Raw genomic sequence first — 22,567 nt, 5'->3', positions numbered from 1 at the left:
TCCTATGTCTTCTCCCCTCACAACAGACACCCTGTGAGGTGGGTGCGGCTGGAGAGGGCTCTCCCAGCAGCTGCCCTTTTAAGGACAACCTCTGCCAGAGCTATGGCTGACCCAAGGCCATTCCAGCAGGTGCAAGTGGAGGAGTGGGGAATCAAACCTGGTTCTCCCAGATAAGAGTCCGCACACTTCACCACTACACCAAACTGGCTCACCTGTACCATGAGATTAAGTGGTGGAAGTGTTCAATGCAGTTCCATTGTTTAGGGGTAGATCCTTTCCAGGTGAGGTTTAGAACAGTGGTTCTCAACCTTCACTCCATGGCCATTAACCAAGTTTGCATTTGTTTATTTATTTATATCCCACCTTTTCACCTAATGGGGACTCCCAAGTGAGTTCCAGTATTCTTTCCTTCGCCATTTTATAACTACAAAAACCTTTTTGGTAGGGTTAACTCTGTGTGTGCACACGTGCGGGCTTGTCGGTAATAACCCAGTGAGCTTTCTTTTTAAATAAAGTTTTTGTTTCAGTTTACAAGCACACGAACATAAGACATAAACTACAATGATCTACAATTTTCTGAATCATACATAGAACATAAACAGTCATCTACAACTACAGTAATCTATGATCATAATCTAAATAATACAGTGATCTATCAAATCATATATTTATATAGAACGTAAACTTATACGTACTCTTGATCTTTAACTTCTATTTAATAATATATTTTTTTCTATTTTTTCCATCTGTCTTCAGATTTAATAATATTTTTATTACAAACCTATTTTGCCTGGCTCTTTCTTTTTATAGTTTTCTAATTTAATTTAAATTTATTCTTGCTTTTCAGCTAGCTAATTAAAAATACTTTCCATTTTCCTGGACATTGAGATTGGTCTATTGTGTACATAAGGTGTTAATTTTGCCATTATTGCATAGTCATTTAATTTATTCTTCCATTCCTTCAAATCTGGGCATCTTTCTGCCTTACATTCTGCTGCAAGTATTACTCGTTTCCGACTCTGGGGTGAGCCAGTTTGGTGTAGTGGTTAAGTGTGCAGACTCTTATCTGGGAGAACCGGGTTCGATTCCCCACTCCTCCACTTGCACCTGCTAGCATGGCCTTGGGTCAGCCATAGCTCTGGCAGAGGTTGTCCTTGAAAGGGCAGCTGCTGGGAGAGCCCTCTCCAGCCCCACCCACCTCACAGGGTGTCTGTTGTGGGGGAGGAAGGTAAAGGAGATTGTGTGCCGCTCTGAGACTCTTTGGAGTGGAGGGCGGGATATAAATCCAATATCTTCTTCTTCTACTCTTGCCACGGTCACCATATACTTAAATAAATCACTGTGTATTCTTGTAATAGTGCTTGGTAAAATATTTAGTAACATATTTTTGGGATCCATCACAAACTTGAGTTTTAATATCTTTTGCATTTCTTCGTGTATCTCCATTCAGTATTTTCTTGCATGTCTGCTACATATGATAATATGTTGCATCTGTGTCCTGACATTTCCAGCACTTCTCCATTTACTCTTTGTTCGTTTTCGTGATGTCTTTGGGAATAATAGACAATAAAAATATTTTAATGCATTTCTCCCTCAATATTTGACAATTTTCCCATGGCGCAGAGTGGTAAAGCTGCACTACTGCAGTCGGAGCCCTCTGCTCACGACCTGAGTTCGATCCCAGTGGAAGCTGGTTCAGGTAGCCGACTCTGGGTTGACTCAGCCTTCCATCCTTCCGAGGTCAGTAAAATGAGTCCCCAGCTTGCTGGGGGGAAAGTGTAGATGACTGGGGAAGGCAGTGGCAAACCACCCCGTAAAAAGTCTGCTGTGAAAATGTTGTGAAATCAACGTCACCCCAGAGTCGGAAACGACTGGTGCTTGCACAGGGCACTGCCTTTACCTTTTTTAAATTTGACATTTCAGTACATTTAATTTCTTTCGTTCATAAGCTTTCCCATTTGACTCATGCATATATTTTCTCCAAGATTTTGCATCCGTTTTATCATACAGTTTTGTACTTGCTCCGTTTCTTCATGGAGCACAACAGAACACCACTGCCCAGCCAGCTGGAAACTGGAAGCCTCTCAGCCTTACCGTCATCCTGTACCATATTACAATTACATTTTATAATTTTTTCCTAATAAGTGTTTTGAATCGCCAGTGATTAATTGTTCAAAAGTGTTTTCTCTTAACCAACCCCCTTCTTTAGCTATTTGTACTTTGAATTTAGATACTATTTGATAATATAACCACAGAATATTTTCCCTTCATCTTGAATTTCTTGCCAAGATTCTGCCCCCCCCCCCCCCCCCCCCCCCCTGGTTTATATACTCATAATTTATAGAATCATAAGAGTTGGAAGGAGACCTCTAGGGTAATTTAGTCCAGCACCCTGAACAATGCAGGAAATTCACAAATACCCCCCTCCCCCCCACACACAAACACAATGACCCCTGCTCCATGCCCAGAAGATGGCAAAAAACCTCCAGGATCTCTGGCCAAGCTAGCTTGGAGGAAAATGGCTGCCTGACCCCAAAGTGGCCATCAGCATTTCCTGGGCATGTAAGAAAGAGCTGCCACGAGAACTAAGCACTGACACAGTCCTTCCCGCCCTCCTTCCCTTCATCTGCCTAAGTTCACAGAATCAGCATTGCTGTCAGATGGCCATCTAGCCTCTGCTTTAAAACCTCCGAATCAGTTTTATTTCTTATACTGATATCACAATAGACATCAGTTGGAGATACCAATGACGAGGTTGGTGGCCTTGTTCTCTTTCTGCACTGTATATTCTTAATAGACTGTCCCTCAGAATAAGTACTATCTTGTCTTTGAATAGTTTTAAATTATTTTTTAGTCCATAAATAACTGTGGATTCCTTCATATCAATTTTCTCCAGTTTAATGTTTGGCAAAACGAAGGGGAAAAGAAAAACAAAATTCAGTGCAAAAATAATGGCCTTCTTCTCTGTCTTAAGGAAACTTCCAAGTCCAAAGATAAATTGTCTTTTAAAGGAACAAAAGCAAATGACCAGGCTGGCAGTCTGCCTAGCTGTATTCTTCACAACCATGCCAATTAGCTGGTAATAAAATAGTAAATATATTATAATAAAGATGCATTTTAAAAGACCTGACAAATCCTGCTTGTTTTCTTATACTAATTTCAGAGAGGTAGAAACCAGTTGTTTTAATTTAGTGTAGTTAGTTGAAGTTTCAAAATAATTGTGCAAGAAAGTTCCATTAATAATGTAACACAATTAATTATAGCCAGCAAACTTTACACTTGCTTGCATATTCCACAGCAGCTTTGGTGGCATTTGTATTTTAGGAGACAGAAGACTTTAAAATCCTCTAATTTTACCATGCACAGGTTGCTGGAGCACTTCTTAATAACAAAGAAGTGGACTGGAGTTGTTACCAACCCTTCCTGGCAGATTTATGCCCTCCTCCTCCTTATATTGAGAGGCAGTGTGATGTAGTGGTTAGAGAGACAAATTAGAGTCCGTGCACTTAACCACTACACCAAACTGACTCTTTGTACCCAAATACCCCCTCCAAGCCAAGCCGCATGTAGCACGTTAGAACATCAAAATAGAACTCCAGACAAGGCAACTTTATTTGTATGCATATAAGACAGAGACAGATCCTTGTGCCCAATGGGCATCAACCAACTCCTTAAGCTTGGGCTTGGTTCCTGGTTACCACGTGTCACCTTTTAAAAGGGTCAGGGGAAGAAATTTAAAATCTGGGGTTTCGTCCTTAGGGTGGAGTGAATGATATCAAACAACTCTCCTATGCTGGTTTCCAGGCAACTGGTGGAAGAGGGGCTGTGTGATGAACAAGCTTGCTAAGCATCCCAAGGAAAAAAAGGCCACCTTCCCCTTGAAGTTTTGTTAATTCCCTGTCTCCACCCACTTTACATCACTCCTTTCACCCCTTTGACTCGGTCCGTCCAGGTCACAAGGTGCATCCTGGGACACACAGGTGCATTCTGGGTACCCTCTTGGATAGCATTTTTTTTTTTTTGCAAGCTCTCCAGCCCATCTTTCTTCAGTTTGAAGGCTTATTTATCACTGGAACTAAAAATACACATACATGTTGTATTAAATTGTTATACAATAGTCAAAAAATAGTTAAGACAATTGTAAAAACATCATAAACAGAACACTCACCCCAATCTTTACAATACATTCACAGGAGACCAACAAGGTTCAGAACATGTCTGTTAGATTTCCAGGTTCTCAAAACTCTAGAGCCTTGTTACAACATTTAAAAAAACCAACAGGTGTAACGTAACTTGGCCTCCCAACATGTAACTTGACCTCCCTTCCACAGCCTTCTCTGCATGGGCCAATTCTGAGTTGTTTGTGCTCAGCGGCACCGGGCTCTGACTTTGGGTTTTCCTAGCCAATGGCTGTCTGTTTAAATCTTATTTTAACTGTTTAATATACTTATGTTTTACCTAACAATGTTATTTTATAGGTTGTTATCCACCCTGAGCCTTCTTGCAGACAGGGCAGAATATAAATCAGCTTAAATACAAATATGTATTTGTTCATTGAATAAGAAATATGTTCAGTATTCGTATTAGTAAAAATGCCAATATATTGTGTATTCATTTAATATATATTTCTGCCCTTTTCCACATTCACATTTCCCCCCTTCTGTATCCCTATTGAAAATTCGAAGTGTGAGAGCCAGTTTGGTGTAGTGGTTAGGTGTGTGGACTCTTATCTGGGAGAACCGGGTTTGATTCCCCACTCCTCCACTTGCACCTGCTGGAATGGCCTTGGGTCAGCCATAGCCCTGGCAGAGGTTGTCCTTGAAAGGGCAGCTGCTGTAAGAGCTCTCTTAGCCCCACCCACCTCACAGGGTGCCTGCTGTAGGGGAGGAAGGTAAAGGAGATTGTGAGCCGCTCTGAGACTCTTCGGAGTGGAGGGCGGGATATAAATCCAATATCATCATCATCATCATCATCATCATCATCTTCTTCTTCTTCTTCTTCTTCTTCTTCATCTTCTTCTTCTTCTTCTTCTTCTTCTTCTTCTTCTTCTTCTTCTTCTTCTTCTTCTTCTTCAAAATTTAGTATATAAAACAAACAAAGCAGAATTCAGTTTACTGATGCTAGGGGGGGGCAGTGCTGAAAGGAACATTTTTATTGGTTTGTTGTCTTTATGTTACATATGCTCCGGGCGGGGGGGGGAGGGTTACAGTTTTAAACTACTGTAGCAATACATAATGGTATTTGCTTGTATCTTTGAAGTCACAGAGTCTAGAAAGCGATGTATGTCTTTCTAGATCATTCTGTTTGAGGTCTGTTTTCTCTTATAAACTTGGTTTCTTCTCTGATCTGTGGCTTCTGTCCTGTTGCAATTTCCCATCATCTGAAAGGTTTCCACATGGGAAGCACAACTTTCTCACTTCTCCCACTGGCTACTGTAGGCTAATTGCCACCCTATGCTGATCCTCAGGGGTACGACATGGGGAGGGTTGCTGTGAGAGGGAAACAGGAAAAAAAAATCCCCTCCCTCTTCTACATGTGGATCTGTTCTGGATCCAGCATAGTGTGTGCACATACATCATACACACACACACACACACTCTCAGACCCTCTCTGTTTGATTAAGGATAATTTGGGATGCTTAATGCTTATGAAGACCAGGTGCTTAACAAGGGGAGAAATGCTGCAATCTGTTGCCTGTGGTGGGGAGATAATCCATGGTGTGAAGGTTTTTTTGGCCATCCAAAGCTTACTTTTTTGCTATCTTAGGATTCGGAAAGTGTGGCAGAAGAGAAAATGTGGCGTGAAGTATGGCTATCTCACCATTTCACACAGTACGGTAAGCAGGGTTGGCTAGTGGGCAGGGGGAGGGGATCCCAAGAACTCATCAGATTTCTTCACACAATGGATGACTTAGAAATTCTTCAGGACATAAGAAGAGCCCTGCCCAGAGCAGTGGTGATCCAGCACCCTGTTTCCCCACACTGGTCAGAGGAGGATTTTGGAAGGCCCATGTGCAGTGGCATAGAGGCTGACTCCTTCTCTTGTTACTGACCCCCAATATTCAGAGGCAGACTGGCTTGAAACATGGAGACTCCATTATTATTTATTTTTATTATTACCTTTCATTTATACCCCGCCCTCTCCACAAGCAGACTCAGGGCAGCTAACAATCAGTTTCAAATTTCAGACAACAAATACAAATTAAACAAACAATAAACACTATTAAAACATTTTAAAACCATTTCACAGTGCTGTTAAATACCTAGGTGGGATTATCCTTTATTAACAGTTAAACCCGACGGTAATTCCAACATCTCAGTACTGTAGGTGGCAGTCCTTCCCGGTTTAAGAGCCAAAAGCCTGTCGGAATAACTCCGTTTTACAGGCCCTGTGGAATTGAGAGAGGTCCCGCAGGGCCCTTATGGCCTCCAGGAGTGCATTCCATATTTCAGGTGCTGCCACTGAGAAGGCCCTGGACCATGTAGAACACAGCCTGGCCTCCCTTGTCTGGGGATGGACAATAGATGTTGCATCCCTGAACGCAGTGCTCTCTGGGGAATATGTGGAGAAAGGCGGTCCCGAAAATAGATAGGCCCCCGATCATATAGGGATTTAAAGGTCAATACCAATACCTTGAAACCAACCCGGGACACAATACGCAGCCAGTGCAGTTCCCTCAGCACCGGTTGAATGTGCTCCCATCGAGGGAGCCTCATTAACAGCCGCACTGCTGCGTTCTACACTAGCTGCAGTTTACAAGTCAGGGTCAAGGGTAGCCCCATGTAGAGAGAAGAAGAAGATATTGGATTTATATCCCACTCTCCACTCCGAAGAGTCTCAGAGCGACTCACAATCTCCTTTACCTTCCTCCCCCACAACAGACACCCTGTGAGGTGGGTGGGGCTGAGAGGACTCTCACAGCAGCTGCCCTTTCAAGGACAACCTCTGCCAGAGCTCTGGCTGACCCAAGGCCATGCCAGCAGGTGCAAGTGGAGGAGTGGGGAATCAAACCCGGTTCTCCCAGATAAGAGTCCGCACACTTAACCACTACACCAAACTGGCTCTCCATTACACTGATCTATTCTCAAGGTGACCGTAGCATGGATTACCATTGCTAGGTCGTGTTCCAGGAAAGGGTCCAACTGTTGAACCCGCCGAAGATGGAAAAAGGCAGATTTGGCAGTGGCTGCAACTTGGGCCTCCATTGTCAAAGAGGACTCAAGAAGCACTCCCAAACTCTTGACCTTAGGGACCAGTATCAGCGGCACCCCATCAAGAGTTGGTAAAGGGATCTCCCTTCCCAGGCCACCCCGACCTAGATAGAGAACTTCCGTCTTCATCGGATTCAGCTTCAACCAACTCTGCCTGATCCAAGAGGCTACGGCTTGAATAGCCAGGTCTAGATTATCCGGGGTACAGTTGGACTGGCCACCTGACATCTTCATATTGGTGACATCCCAGCCCATACCTCCTGACAATCTGGGCAAGGGGGCGCATATAGATATTAAATAACATATGAGCGGGTGCCTTCGGGATGATTCTTCCCCTATGACCACCCTTTGTCTCCGACCTTGGAGAAAAGAGGTCATCCATTGTAAGGCTGACCCCTGGATCCCTGCGTCGGCGAGGCGGCTAGACAGTAGCTGATAGTTGACTGTATCAAATGCGGCTGACAGATCTAATAACAACAGTACTGCTGAGCCGCCCCGATCCAGATGTCACATGAGGTCATCCATGAGGGCAACCAGAACCGTCACCGTCCTGTGACCTGGCTGAAAGCTAGACTGGAATGGATCCAGTGCGGAAGTGTCCTCCAGGAATCCCTGTAGCTGAGTCGCCACCGCCCGCTCTATAACCTTGCCCAAAAAGGGCAGGTTCAACACAGCCCAATAATTTGCCAATATGGCCGGGTCTGTAGATGGTTTTTTCAAGAGGGGGCGGACCACAGCCTCTTTAAGGGGCATGGGAAAGATCCCTTCAGTGAGGGATCTGTTGACAATGACCCGTAGTGGTTCTCGTAAGACCGCCTGGCTAGCTTTTATAAGCCAGGACGGGCACGGATCTAACCCACAGGTCGTAGGGCGTACAGCCAAAAGGATCCTGTCAACCTCCTCCAGGCTGAGTGGGGCGAAGGAATCCAGAAATGGACCAGAAGATGTGCTTGGGTCCTCGAGTTCTTTCACTGTATCAATTGTGGCAGGGAGGTCGTGTTGGAGCGACGAGACCTTATCTGCAAAAAAGCTCGCAAAAGCCTCACAGCCAATTTCCAGTTCTCTAACATTTGGTTCACCTTGCGGTAAGGTTGTCAATGACCAAATTATACTAAATAATTGTGCTGAGCGCGAAGTTGCAGATGCAATCCGGGTTGCAAAGTAAGTTTTCTTTGTGGCTCGGACTGCCATCTCATAGGTCCGCATAAATGACCTATAAGATGTTCTCGTAGTTTCATCACAAGTACGTCGCCACTGTCTCTCTAGTTGTCTTAGTCGCTGTTTCATCGATCGCAGCTCCGGGGTATACCATGGCGTGGTTTGTAACCAGGGACGAAGAGGACATTGAGGAGCGATCTTGGCAATGGCTGCCGAGAGCTGGTTATTCCAGGTCTCTGCCAGCTCATCCAACGAGTCACCAGAGGGCGAGGGATCCTGCAAAGGCTCTACCAGCTGAACTGCTGCTTTTGCATTTTCATTTTATAGGCTGGTGGAAATTTTTCCCTGACAGGGAAAAGACCAGGTAGCCTGATGAAATGGAATAAAATGCGTGTCTAAATTAAAGTACCTTATTAAATTAATCTCTGGTCCTTGTCCTTTCACCCCGCCCCATCCCAAAAGGCATGTATCTTTTTACCGTGAAGCTAATCTCTAGCCGATGTGTAACCTATGTAGAATTCTCTTCCCCTTTTTGTTGCCTTTACAGATAAATCGGCCTCCTGTCAAGCTAAACCTATTGACCTGCCAAGTAAGGCCTCTTCCAGAAGACAAGAAATCCTTTGACCTTGTGACACGTATGTAAAGGACTTTCCACAATGCCTGATATTGTCGCCCCAGTATCAGCAGGGAGCTTGTACAGTATTGCTCTTAACTTTTTAAAAGTGTAGCTTTACTTTTGAAGTGCCCTGACCTGGGTAGCCCAATTTTGTTAGATCTCAAAAGCTAAGCAACGTCAGGCCCTGGTTAGTATTTAGATGAGAGGCTGCCGAGGAATACCAGAATTGCAATGTGAAGAAAGGCAGTGGCAAAACCACCTCTGAGTGACTTTTACCTTGAAAACCGTATGGGTTTCCCCATAAGTCAGCTGCAACTTGATGGCTTAAAAAAAAAAACCCTTTTAAAGTAGGAGCTGTTGGGCATGGGTGGAAACTTTTTTAAACTATGGAGCATCCCTTGGAGGGCCAGTTTGGTGTAGTATTTAAGTGTGCGGACTCTTATCTGGGAGAACTGGGTTTGATTCCCCACTCCTCCACTTGCACCTGCTGGAATGGCCTTGGGTCAGCCATAGCCCTGGCAGAGGTTGTCCTTGAAAGGGCAGCTGCTGTAAGAGCCCTCTCCAGCCCCACCCACCTCACAGGGTGTCTGTTGTGGGGGAGGAAGAGAAAGGAGATTGTGAGCCGCTCTGAGACTCTTTGGAGTGGAGGGCGGGATCTAAATCCAATATCTTCATCTACCTCACAGGGTGTCTGCTGGGGGGGGGGAGGGAAAGGAGATTGTGAGCCCCTCTGAGACTCTTTGGAGTGGAGGGCGGGATATAAATCCAATATCTTCATCTACCTCACAGGGTGTCTGTTGTGGGGGAGGAAGGGAAAGGCGATTGTGAGCCGCTCTGAGACTCTTCGGAGTGGAGGGCGGGATATAAATCCAATATCTTCATCTACCTCACAGGGTGCCTGTTAAGGGGGGGAAGGTAAAGGAGATTGTGAGCCCCTCTGAGACTCTTTGGAGTGGAGGGCGGGATATAAATCCAATATCTTCATCTACCTCACAGGGTGTCTGTTGTGGGGGAGGAAGGGAAAGGAGATTGTGAGCCGCTCTGAGACTCTTCGGAGTGGAGGGCAGGATATAAATCCAATATCTTCATCTACCTCACAGGGTGTCTGTTGTGGGGGAGGAAGGTAAAAGAGATTGTGAGCCGCTCTGAGACTCTTCGGAGTGGAGGGCGGGATATAAATCCAATATCTTCATCTACCTCACAGGGTGTCTGTTGTGGGGGAGGAAGGTAAAGGAGATTGTGAGCCACTCTGAGACTCTTTGGAGTGGAGGGCGGGATATAAATCCAATATCTTCATCTACCTCACAGGGTGTCTGTTGTGGGGCGGAGGAAGGTAAAGGAGATTGTGAGCTGCTCTGAGACTGTCCTTGAAAGGGCAGCTGCTGTGAGAGCGCTCTCAGCTCCACCCACCTCACAGGGTGTCTGTTGTGGGCGGGGGGGAGGTAAAGGAGATTGTGAGCCGCTCTGAGACTCTTCGGAGTGGAGGGCGGGATATAAATCCAATATCTTCAAAGTAGTATCATGGGACTGGTGAAAACGGTTTTGAAAATAAATTATTCCTCTCAGCCCTCTGTAGGATTATAAAGGTCAGGATTCCTTTCTCCTTGAGTGTGTGTGTGTGGGCGGGGGGGGGGGGGAGTCCTTTTACTCTGGGTTATGCCTCCGACTTGCTCCAAGGCAAGGTTTATGCAAATTAAACTGCTCTCTAAGAGGACCACTGGGAGGCAGACCTTCCCCAGTCAGAAAGCCCTGCTACTCCAGGTGAGGCTTGCTTAGCCAACTTCTTTGTGGTTCTTTAGTAAACGTCTCCAAGAATCACCTGATCCTGACACAGGACATCATCCACCTGGGAACAAAGATTGTCACCTCTCAGGGAAAGGTATTTCTTAAAGAAGGGAAGCTGGGAAATCTCATCCAGGCTGCTCAGAGCCTCACAATCGAGAGGCCAGAAGATGCATGGTCCCAGACAAATTTCTGCACCTCATGAATTCAGCCATGGACATGGTTCAGGGGGCTGATTGCCCTCTTCTGGCCTAAGAGGCCTCGGTTTCCAGATCTCCTCAACCTTGGCGTATCCTGCCATCATCAGATGTGCTGTAACAGGGTCATCTCTTTTATCTGAAGCCAGAATGGCTACAACTAGCCGTGTGGGAATTGAAAGGAGAGCCTTAGAGACCCCAGGTTTTTTCCCAGGGAGTGGTTGAGGTCATGAAAGCTTCTCGCAAACTATCGACAATCTGCATTTATGAACTTATCTGGAGAATGTTCTACAGGTGGTATAGGAGAAAACACCTAGACCTTCTCTTTCCTTGTAAGAAAGACATGATCCTCTTTCTCTGTGATGTGCTGCATCTGGGATGCCATCCAAATACTATATACAGAGGCAGTTGTCAGCATTGTCATCTGTTCTCAAGCTGAATAATGACAAAATCCTCTATCCCAGCAACTTTATCACAAGTTTTTGCAGGTAGCAATTAAGTTATCCCCCCCCCATCCCCGTTTCCTTCAGTTATCTCCTCAGTTTTCTGACCTGGAATTTAAACAAGATGCTGAAGGCATTCTCCACCTCTTTTTGTCCAGATCTGATGTATAAAAAAAGAGAAAGGCACAAGTTATTTATTATTTATTTATTTATTTAATGGACTTATATCCCGCCCTTCTCACCAAAGTGTCTCAGGGCGGCTTACAACATAATAATTCATATAATTCAATTAAAATGTTTACAAGCACAATTAAAACCATAATAGTTGTTTGCAGGGCTCTGTGTTGTTATATCAAAAAGGTAAGCGTCTCTTAGTTGTGTGTCTGCCTTTGTTTCTCACAGTACCTGCATGTTGAGAAAGAGCCTACTGTTGCCTCCTGGATCTGTCAGTATAAATTCAGTGCATATGAAGCGTTGCACCTGCCTTTGCCAAAGATGGTCACTGCACATTCTTACCAGAGTAGCAGCAAGAATGGCAGTATTTTCGTCTAATGCCTCTGTTGATGAAATCTGCAGGGTAGCTTCCCGGTCATCATTTTCAACTTTTGCTAAGCATTATAGAAAAAGAAGAAGAAGATATTGGATTTATATCCCGCCCTCCACTCCGAAGAGACTCAGAGCGGCTCACAATCTCCTTTCCCTTCCTCCCCCACAACAGACACCCTGTGAGGTAGATGAAGATATTGGATTTATATCCCGCCCTCCACTCCGAAGAGTCTCAGAGCGGCTCACAATCTCCTTTCCCTTCCTCCCCCACAACAGACACCCTGTGAGGTAGATGAAGATATTGGATTTATATCCCGCCCTCCACTCCGAAGAGACTCAGAGCGGCTCACAATCTCCTTTCCCTTCCTCCCCCACAACAGACGCCCTGTGAGGTAGATGGAGATATGGGATTTATATCCCGCCCTCCACTCCAAAGAGTCTCAGAGCAGCTCACAATCTCCTTTCCCTTCCTCCCCCACAACAGACACCCTGTGAGGTAGATGGAGATATTGGATTTATATCCTGCCCTCCACTCCGAAGAGTCTCAGAGCAGCTCACAATCTCCTTCACCTTCCTCCCCCACAACAGACACCCTGTGAGGTAGATGAAGATATTGGATTTATATCCCGCCCTCCACTCCGAAGAGTCTCAGAGCGGCTCACAATCTCCTTTACCTTCCTCCCCCACAACAGACGCCCTGTGAGGTAGATGAAGATATTGGATTTATATCCCGCCCTCCACTCCGAAGAGTCTCAGAGCGGCTCACAATCTCCTTTCCCTTCCTCCCCCACAACAGACGCCCTGTGAGGTAGATGGAGATATGGGATTTATATCCCGCCCTCCACTCCAAAGAGTCTCAGAGCAGCTCACAATCTCCTTTCCCTTCCTCCCCCACAACAGACACCCTGTGAGGTAGATGGAGATATTGGATTTATATCCTGCCCTCCACTCCGAAGAGTCTCAGAGCAGCTCACAATCTCCTTCACCTTCCTCCCCCACAACAGACACCCTGTGAGGTAGATGAAGATATTGGATTTATATCCCGCCCTCCACTCCGAAGAGTCTCAGAGCGGCTCACAATCTCCTTTCCCTTCCCCCCCCCACCACAACAGACACCCTGTGAGGTAGATGAAGATACTGGATTTATATCCCGCCCTCCACTCCGAAGAGTCTCAGAGCGGCTCACAGTCTCCTTTCCCTTCCTCCCCCACAACAGACACCCTGTGAGGTAGATGGAGATATTGGATTTATATCCCGCCCTCCACTCCAAAGAGTCTCAGAGTGGCTCACAATCTCCTTTCCCTTCCTCCCCCGCAACAGACACCCTGTGAGGTAGATGGAGATATTGGATTTATATCCTGCCCTCCACTCCAAAGAGTCTCAGAGTGGCTCACAATCTCCTTTCCCTTCCTCCCCCACAACAGACACCCTGTGAGGTAGATGGAGATATTGGATTTATATCCCGCCCTCCTCTCCAAAGAGTCTCAGACTGGATCACAATCTCCTTTCCCTTCCTCCCCCACAACAGACACCCTGTGAGGTGGGCGGGGCTGGAGAGGGCTCTCACAGCATCTGCCCTTTCAAGGACAACCTCTGCCAGAGCTATTGCTGACCCAAGGCCATGCTAGCAGGTGCAAGTGGAGGAGTGGGGAATCCAACCCAGTTCTCCCAGATAACTGAGCTATGGCTGACCCAAGGCCATGCTAGCAGGTGCAAGTGGAGGAGTGGGGAATCAAACCTGGTTCTCCCAGATAAGAGTCCACTCACTTAACCACTACACCAAACTCGCTCTGTGCCTCCTTGCCCAGATAGCCCAAAGCATTGGACAAGGTCATCACTCTGACACTCAGCCATATCTGTGATGGGTGGCCAGCTGGACACCACCCCGCACACTCTGGTCAGGGGTCTGGATGTCGTGGCTGCATCACTAAAGCAGAGTTGACTGAAATTGAATCCAATGAAGACAGAAGTCCTGCATGTTTTAAGAGTGTTGTGCGGGGCGGGGGAGGGACTAGAAATTGAATCAAACAAACAAGAGTTGATAAGACGAACTCAGAAGAGGCCACCTTTGAGTGTAGAGTACTTCAGCAGGCGGTAGATCACTGATCCTGAGCTCCTTCCCTCCCAACATGGCTTAGCTCAGGTATATCCCAGAGAAGGAGGATTCCCCCCACTGAAGGAGAATGAAACGTTGGACTTACCGTGAAGGTTTTTTCTCTTCAGTGAGGCCAAAGTCGTCCTTCTCCCAGCCGGTATGGAGCTGCTCAGGATCCTTTTTTTCTACAGACCGTGGTTGTGTATAGTTCATTCACATGCAGTGAAGCCTTCCCATTCGATTTCACAGGAGGAAGTTCAACCTAATAACTTTTCTAGTTTTCCATCTGGAGCTTGGCTTTGGCAGGACTGGAGAAGGTCGGCCTTCTTCTAGTCCTCTTAGGGCTCAGTTTAATTTGCATAAACCCTGCCTTGGAGTGAGTAGGAGGCGTAACCCAGTGGAGGATGACTTTGTCCCCACTGAAGAGAAGAAATCTTCACAGGCGTCCAGTGTAAAGTAAGTAAAGTAAAGTAAATTTATTTTTCTATCCCGCCCTCCTCCGCCAACGGCGGGCTCAGGGCGGCTCACAGACATGGAATACCATGATTTGGATAAAATACAATGTAAACAGGAGTTTTAAAAATACAATTCAACTACATAAGTTAATTAAAATGGATAAAACAGGTGCTATAAGGTGCTATAGATCACAATCATACATAAGATGACTAGATGGTTACAGGTCGGTTTAGCCAGGTTCTAACTTAAAAGCAAGCTGAAAGAGAAAGGTTTTGCAAGCCCTGCGGAATTGATTCAGGTCCCGCAGGGCTCGCACCATCTCTGGAAGTTGGTTCCACCATCGAGGGGCCATTGCTGAAAAGGCTTGCACCCTGGTTGTCTTCAGTCTAGCCTCTCTTGGCTAAGTCCAATGTTTCATTCTCCAAGCAAAACGCCTGAAATGAAGTAGCTGATTAGCGTGATCAAGTGGACATTAAGGGGTTAAACCTTTCCCTTTCCCGCGCATCCCTAAAGTAAACCAAAACTGCACCAGCTAAGCTGTTCCTTTTACACCCTCAATTTCCATTTTATAAATAGGCAACTCTAAGGAGGAATGTACATTCATTCCTGGTGCACACGTTTAACATTTAATAGGGAAGGAGAACTAAGAGATTGTCTCAGGGGTGAAGTCATTTGAAGGAGCAAGAGACCTTTTTTGGCTTGCTGAGGACACCAGGTGATAGGCAAGGGTGTGTCAGGATGGTTATGGAGAGCTTTGGAAATTGGGATAAGGAATTTGACAGCAGAAAGAAAGTGATTGATGTAGGGCCAGGTCAGGATTAATAGATACATGCTTCTTCATGAAGTATATGCAGAATTACTGTCTCTTTTGAAGGTACTGAAAGTGATCTATCTTTTTCTCTTCTTGTAGATAACCGGACTTATCACTTCCAAGCTGAAGATGAGCAGGAGTGCCTCATGTATTTATTCATTACTTTTAAACTATTGCTATTGTTGTTATATCCAATTTGGTGTAGGAGATCCAGTTTGGTGTAGTGGTTAAGTGTGCGGACTCTTATCTGGGAGAACCGGGTTTGATTCCCCACTCCTCCACTTGCAGCTGCCGGAATGGCCTTGGGTCAGCCATAGCTCTGGCAGAGGTTGTCCTTGAAAGGGCAGCTGCCCTGTGAGAGCCCTCTCCAGCCCCACCCACCTCACAGGGTGTCCGTTGTGGGGGAGGAAGGGAAAGGAGATTGTGAGCCGCTCTGAGACTCTTCGGAGTGGAGGGCGGGATATAAATCCAATATCTCCATCTACCTCACAGGGTGTCTGTTGTGGGGGAGGAAGGGAAAGGAGATTGTGAGCCACTCTGAGACTCTTCGGAGTGGAGGGCGGGATATAAATCCAATATCTTCATCTACCTCACAGGGTGTCTGTTGTGGGGGAGGAAAGGAAAGGAGATTGTGAGCCGCTCTGAGACTCTTTGGAGTGGAGGGCGGGATATAAATCCAATATCTTCATCTACCTCACAGGGTGTCTGTTGTGGGGGAGGAAAGGAAAGGAGATTGTGAGCCGCTCTGAGACTCTTTGGAGTAGAGGGTGGAATATAAATCCAATATCTTCATCTACCTCACAGGGTGTCTGTTGTGGGGGAGGAAAGGAAAGGAGATTGTGAGCCGCTCTGAGACTCTTCGGAGTGGAGGGCTTGATATAAATCCAATATCTTCATCTACCTCACAGGGTGTCTGTTGTGGGGGAGGAAGGTAAAGGAGATTGTGAGCCGCTCTGAGACTCTTTGGAGTAGAGGGTGGAATATAAATCCAATATCTTCATCTACCTCACAGGGTGTCTGTTGTGGGGGAGGAAGGGAAAGGAGATTGTGAGCCGCTCTGAGACTCTTCGGAGTGGAGGGCGGGATATAAATCCAATATCTTCATCTACCTCCCAGGGTGTCTGTTGTGGGGGAGGAAGGGAAAGGAGATTGTGAGCCGCTCTGAGACTCTTCGGAGTGGAGGGCGGGATATAAATCCAACATCTTCATCTACCTCACAGGGTGTCCGTTGTGGGGGAGGAAGGGAAAGGAGATTGTGAGCCGCTCTGAGACTCTTTGGAGTGGAGGGCGGGATATAAATCTAATATCATCTTCTTCTTCTATATGTCTCTGGTGCATTTTTGCCCCATCCTTTCTCCCAAGGTTGTTCAGGGTGGCATCTACAGTTGTTTTGTCTCCATTTAATCCAAAGTAAACCAAAAGAATGTTGCTGTTCCAAGGTCACCCAGTAATCTGTGTGGCAGAATGAGGACTGGATCCCTAAATTTCCCACTCTAGGCACCACACTTCACTTGCTTTTTTCAGCCTTTAAAGCTAATGGAAATCTCCATGGATAAATCCCATCGTGTGAATAGTTATTAGTGATGATTTCCTGAGACTGATGTCATGTAGGTGTTAGTGCAAACCTCCCAATTATGCCACTGTGAAATCCACATTTCGCTTCCTTGCTGTGTGATCTCTTCCAGTCTTCCCTTTGCTGCTTGGATTGCTGATTGAGATTCTCTTGTCTTTCCCAGATGGGTTTCTGTGCTGCAGAATAGCAAGGATGAAGCTCTCAGCAACGCTTTCAAGATGGACCCAGGAGGCTGCATGTCTTCAGCTGGGGGACTGGTGGATAGTGGACTGCAGGAACTCACCAAGTTTGTTATCATTGAGGTGAAGAACATGCCAGGAAACAGGCAGTGTTGTGACTGTGGAGCCCCAGGTAGGTTCAAAAAATGTTGAGTGCTCTTTACTGTAGTATGAACTCGTTGATACAGTCCTAAATTCCTTGCAGGAAATCATGGTATTTTGACAGGTTTTGCATTTGCAATCTGGGTTCACTCAACTAGTGGGACACTGTTTTAAGCACTATTCAACCCTGACCATAGGTGTGCTTTCTCTTCCCCACCCCCATATAAGGTTGGCGGTGCCTGGGATGGACAGAGTTTCAGAGTATGTGATGTCTAATCCTCTATAATGCTCTAGGAATTCTCCCAGTCTCCATGGAAATTACCATAGAGATTTAGGGATTTGTAGAGCATCATCTGGAAGTGATATCACACTCTCCAGTCCTCCATCCAGAAACAACATCACTTCCTGGCAATGCTCTAGGAATCCCTACAATCTCTGTGTTCTTTAACATAGAGAATGGTGACATTGTAGGAATTTATCCATGGGCTACCCCATTTCTGTTTTTTTCCTGCTCTTTGAGTATGTGGGAGAATGGGGCCAAGTGTGGGTGTTTGCCATCGTAGAGAGGGAAATGGCAAGCCTGCCCCTATCTCAAACCTCCGTGAAGGGGGGAACTATATTAGGATACATCCTTCCTTTTCAAATAAGGATTGGCATGCTGTCCAATAGGATCATAGCTCAAGGGCTGTTCATACATTGGAATGTCTTTTTGGGTATCTTGAGAACTGTTGATCAGATACGTGCTTGGGTGCTCATACTTGGAACTTCTAAGTCTTCAGTATAAGGTTTCCCCAGTGTGCATATAGTGGCTCCTAGGAAGCTCAGGTCTAAGAAGAATTGGGTCTACAGCCTGCCTTTCTTTAGGAGACTCAGGGCGAGTTACACAGTGTAAGAATAAGACTATACAATCAAATGGCATGAGACATCCAGCAAACAATGCAATAGGATTAGAATCACAAAAATTAGAAATGACGCCAAAAAAGGATCCGGCATGATCTATCATAAACACTATAAAAAAGAGTGGAATTACAGCAGTAGAAAGTTATACAATAAGAGTAGTAGCAGTAAAATTTATTGCATAGCCATTGGCTATTACAATTTAAAACAGCTTACAAATTAAAACAATTTACAGCGCTGGAATTTGAATTATATTTAGATTATAGCAACCTTTAAAATTTGCACATTTGGTCTTAAAAATAAAATCTTAAATATATACACCCACCCCCATAAGAGCAAGGTAATAATAATCATAGATATAATAAAAGCTCAATGTGGTAGCTTGATCCTCAATTTTTATTAGTAGTTGTGGCAAACTCAGGAGCAGTCTTGCACTCTGTCACCGCTCCCCCCTGTCATTGGGTAGCCTCGCTGTTACCAGGCTAGAACCCCATCAGAAGGCCACTGACCTTTGAGTGAGAAAGTTCTCTGCTGAGAGGTTCTCCTGGAGCCTTACTGATTACTACTGCCTCTCCTCAGGACCTGTTGTAAGAAGTCTGGGACAGTCCGTCACCCTCTCCCCCCCCCCCAAGAACAATGCTGCTGCAAAGCAAACAATGAAGCCAAACAGTAAACTGTGAGAGACCTACTCAGGCCCAGGAATGTTAACAGTCTTACCTCAGAGACAGCCAACTCTTCTCTGTGTCGTCTCTGTTAACCAGCCTCAGAAAGGGCTACAGAGCTACGGTGGCCTCACGAAAGGCCTCTCCTCACACGCAGCCTCCAAAGGCCACCCAAATAGCCAGGGAGACAAGGCCCCGCTTATTTCCCCCCTGGGAAGTGCTACCTAGAGGCTGTTGCTAGACAATCCAGGCTGCTTTTCTCAGTAAAGGAAGATGAATAGAACAGAATGCAGGTGAATAGAATAGCATATAGTCCACCCGCCAAAGCAGTTATTTTCTCCAGGATGGGGAGAGAAATCAGTTGTCTGGAGTTCACTTGTGATCCCAGAAGATCTTTAGGCTCCACCTGGAGGTTGGCTACCCTAGGCTTAGCAGAACCCTCTGGGTGACTTGATGCCACCCAGCTGGCATGACTTAACTAGGCCTGGCTGCTTGCTCCTGTTCAGCAGCAATCCCTCTATGACAGCCAGTGTGAATTAGGAGTTGCCAACTCTAGGCTGGGAAATTCCTGGAGATTTGGTGGGTGGGGCCTGGAGAGTGTGAATTTGAGAAAAGGTGGGACCTCAGCCAGGTATCATGGCATATAATCCATTCTCAAAATTAGCCTTTTCTGCCTGGAGAACCGTTGTTGCCAATCTCCAGGTGAAGGCTGTGTCATTCATAGATTCAAAGAATCATAGAGTTGGAAGGGACCTCTAGGGTCATCTAGTCCAACCCCCTGCACAATGCAGGAAACTCACAGACACTTCCCCCTAAATTCACAGGATCTTCATTGCTGTCAGATGGCCCATCGAGCCTCTGTTTAAAAACCTCCAAGGAAGGAGAACCCACCACCTCCCGAGGAAGCTTGTTCCACTGAGGAATCGCTCCAACGGTCAGGAAGTTCTTCCTAATGTTGAGCCGGAAACTCTTATGATTTAATTTCAACCCATTGGTTCTGGTCCTACCTTCCGGGGCCACAGAAAACAATTCCACACCATCCTCTCTATGACAGCCCTTCAAGTACTTGAAGATGGTGATCATATCACCTCTCAGCCGCCTCCTCTCCAGGCTAAACATCCCCAGCTCCTTCAACCTTTCCTCATAAGTCTTGGTCTCCAGAGCCTCACTGTCAAGTCGGCTGAATTCAATAACGAGTCTCTTGATAAAGTAGCAAGTTTATTGTAATCAGAACTGTGGACCATGGCAGAGATTGAAGGACTGAAACACATATGCACTAATCCAGTATTTAAAGTATGAATCTAAAGGATTCCTACGGGGGGCAATCTATGCAACACATCTTCACACTAGGATGCTACTTCTTTCGTTCCCAGACCGAAGTCTTGACACCCCATACTCCCCACAGAGAACAAGGCTGGGAAGGCGCCACTATCTTGTTCACAGGTTAGCATTTCAAAGCAGGTTACACAACAAAGGCATTTCTAGAGAGGGGGCAGGAGAGTGAGCTAGCAGCCCCCGGTGTACACTGTAAAGTACCCAGACTCCTTCACTTCAGAACCAACCTTAATACAGATATTGAGTAACCCATAGCAGACTTGACATACTGCCCCCCCTAGGATCCCCCTCCTGCCGGGCGGCCTTGCAAGGAGGGCGAGTCACATTTATGGCTCCGGAACTCGGGCCCCGAGAGGCTCCGGCACTCCCCCTTCGAGGGGAGGGTTGGTGAATCTTGTGAATGCCATTTGGACGGCCCCGGAGATCTGCGCAGTAGGCTGCAATGAAAAACAGGGTGGACTTTACCAAGAGCAGGGGGGAGGTCTAACTCTACTGTCACCGGGTTGATTACCCGCTTGATTTTGAATGGCCCTAAGAACTTAAAAGCCAATTTGCTAGATGGTTGTGCCAGAGGCAGGTTTTTTGTTGACAGGTACACGGAGTCCCCCACCTTCAAGTCCCAGACTGGCACATGGCTTTTATCGTACTGTTTCTTATACGCCTCCTTGGCCAGCTTCAGGTTTTCTTGAATGGCTGGCCAACATTGGCTGGGACCTTGCCACCATTGCTCGAAACTTGAGCCCGTCAATCCCTCCCCCCCTGGCAGCATGGGAATCGGCTTCCCCTCATACCCAAACACTGTTGCAAAGGGAGATGCTTTTGTGGAACTGTGAGCGCTGTTGTTGTAAGCGTATTCAGCGAAGGGGAGGAGGTCCACCCAGTCCGACTGGCGTAGGCTCACAAAGCACCGTAGGTACTGCTCTAGCACCCCGTTCACTCTCTCAGTCTGTCCGTCCGTCTGGGGGTGATAGGCAGAACTTAGCCCCTGTTCCATCCCTAGTAACTTACAAAACTCCCGCCAGAAGGTGGCAACGAACTGAGGCCCCCTGTCACTTATGACCTTGTCAGGGATGGAGTGATGTTTGGCCACGTGGTCGAAAAATAAAGTCGCTAGTTTCTTGGCCGTGGGTAATTGGCTGCAGGGGATGAAGTGGGCTTGTTTTGAAAACGTGTCCACCACCACCAGTATGACTGTTTTCCCCCGGGAGGGGGGTAGCTCGACTATGAAGTCCATGGACACCATGGCCCATGGCCGTTTTGCTGTTTCCAGAGGCTGTAGGAGTCCCGGGGGTTTCCCCCCCCTCCTTTTTGCCATCACACACACCGGGCAACCAGCTACAAAGTCCGACACATCCTTCTTTAGGGACGGCCACCAGAACTGCCGGTGCACCAAGTGCAAGGTTTTTACATAGCCGAAGTGCCCAGCTAATTTGGAGCAGTGACATAGTTGGAGAATTTCTTTCCTTAATATTTCCGGGATGTACAGTTTCTCCCCCTTGTACCAAAGAGCGTCTTTTCTTTTCTGCAACCCCTCCGGCCGCCCACCTCCCTCCCGTTCGGCCTCTAGGGTGATTCGTTCTTTGCTTAGCCCGCTCAATTCCTTTTTCCTCTGCGAGCGGGTAGTGACCATAGCCGCCACTTGTGTGGGGGGGATCAGGGAATCTACCACTTCCTCTCTCTGGCTCTCATGCTGTGGGAGCCTGGACAGGGCGTCTGCTAGGAAATTGCGGGTCCCCGGGATGTGTTTCAGGGTGAAGTCGAATCTGGAGAAGAAGCCCGCCCACCTGATTTGCTTTTCACTCAATTTTCTTTTCCCTGTTAGTGCCTCTAGATTTTTGTGGTCCGTCCATATCTCAAAGGGCACCCTGGCTCCCTCCAACCAGGACCTCCAAGTTTTCAGTGCAAACATGACAGCGAAAGCCTCTTTGTCCCACACTGACCAGTTCCTCTGCTCCTCCGAGAACTTTCGCGAAATGTAAGCGCAGGGTCTCAGCTTCCCCTCCTCATCCCTCTGCATGAGAATGGCTCCTACGGCGACGTCGGAGGCGTCGCATTGGACCACAAACCCCTTCCGCTCATCTGGGTGGCTTAAGACCGGCTCGCTTGTGAACAGTTGTTTAAGCCGGTCGAAAGCCGCCTGACAAGTCGGTGTCCAATTCAGCCTGGCCCCTGGTCGCTTTGCCTCCTCCCCCTTCCCCTTCGTCTTCAGGAGGTCTGTTAGGGGCAGAGCGATCTGGGCGAACCCCTCAATGAATGTCCTATAGAAATTGGAGAATCCGAGGAAACTTTGGAGCTGTCTACGTGTCCTCGGGGGGGCCCACTCTAGAACTGCCTGAACTTTGGCTGGATCCATGGCCAGCCCGTCCCCAGACACCCGGAAGCCCAAATAGTCTAGTTCCGTGCGGTGGAACTCGCATTTAGACAGCTTGGCGTAGAGCTGGTGCTTCAGCAGGGTGGCCAGCACT

At 46.8% G+C, this 22,567-nt stretch overlaps 1 protein-coding gene across 1 annotated transcript in view; it reads left to right on the top strand.

The window, feature by feature from the left end:
- ASAP3 (ArfGAP with SH3 domain, ankyrin repeat and PH domain 3) overlaps positions 1-22,567 on the top strand; it is a 128,603-nt gene that overhangs the window by 66,422 nt on the left and 39,614 nt on the right. Inside the window, exons 11-14 of the mRNA XM_060257553.1 lie at positions 5,767-5,836; positions 8,917-9,004; positions 15,415-15,463; positions 17,052-17,239. Coding sequence (XP_060113536.1) covers positions 5,767-5,836; positions 8,917-9,004; positions 15,415-15,463; positions 17,052-17,239 — 395 coding nt within the window. The remainder of the gene's footprint in view (positions 1-5,766; positions 5,837-8,916; positions 9,005-15,414; positions 15,464-17,051; positions 17,240-22,567) is intronic.

The sequence above is a fragment of the Heteronotia binoei genome, chromosome 17, assembly GCF_032191835.1.
Source record: "Heteronotia binoei isolate CCM8104 ecotype False Entrance Well chromosome 17, APGP_CSIRO_Hbin_v1, whole genome shotgun sequence".
Taxonomy (NCBI): domain Eukaryota; kingdom Metazoa; phylum Chordata; class Lepidosauria; order Squamata; family Gekkonidae; genus Heteronotia; species Heteronotia binoei.
Note: the sequence above shows the minus strand (reverse complement) of the source record. Positions and strands in the feature narration are given on the sequence as shown.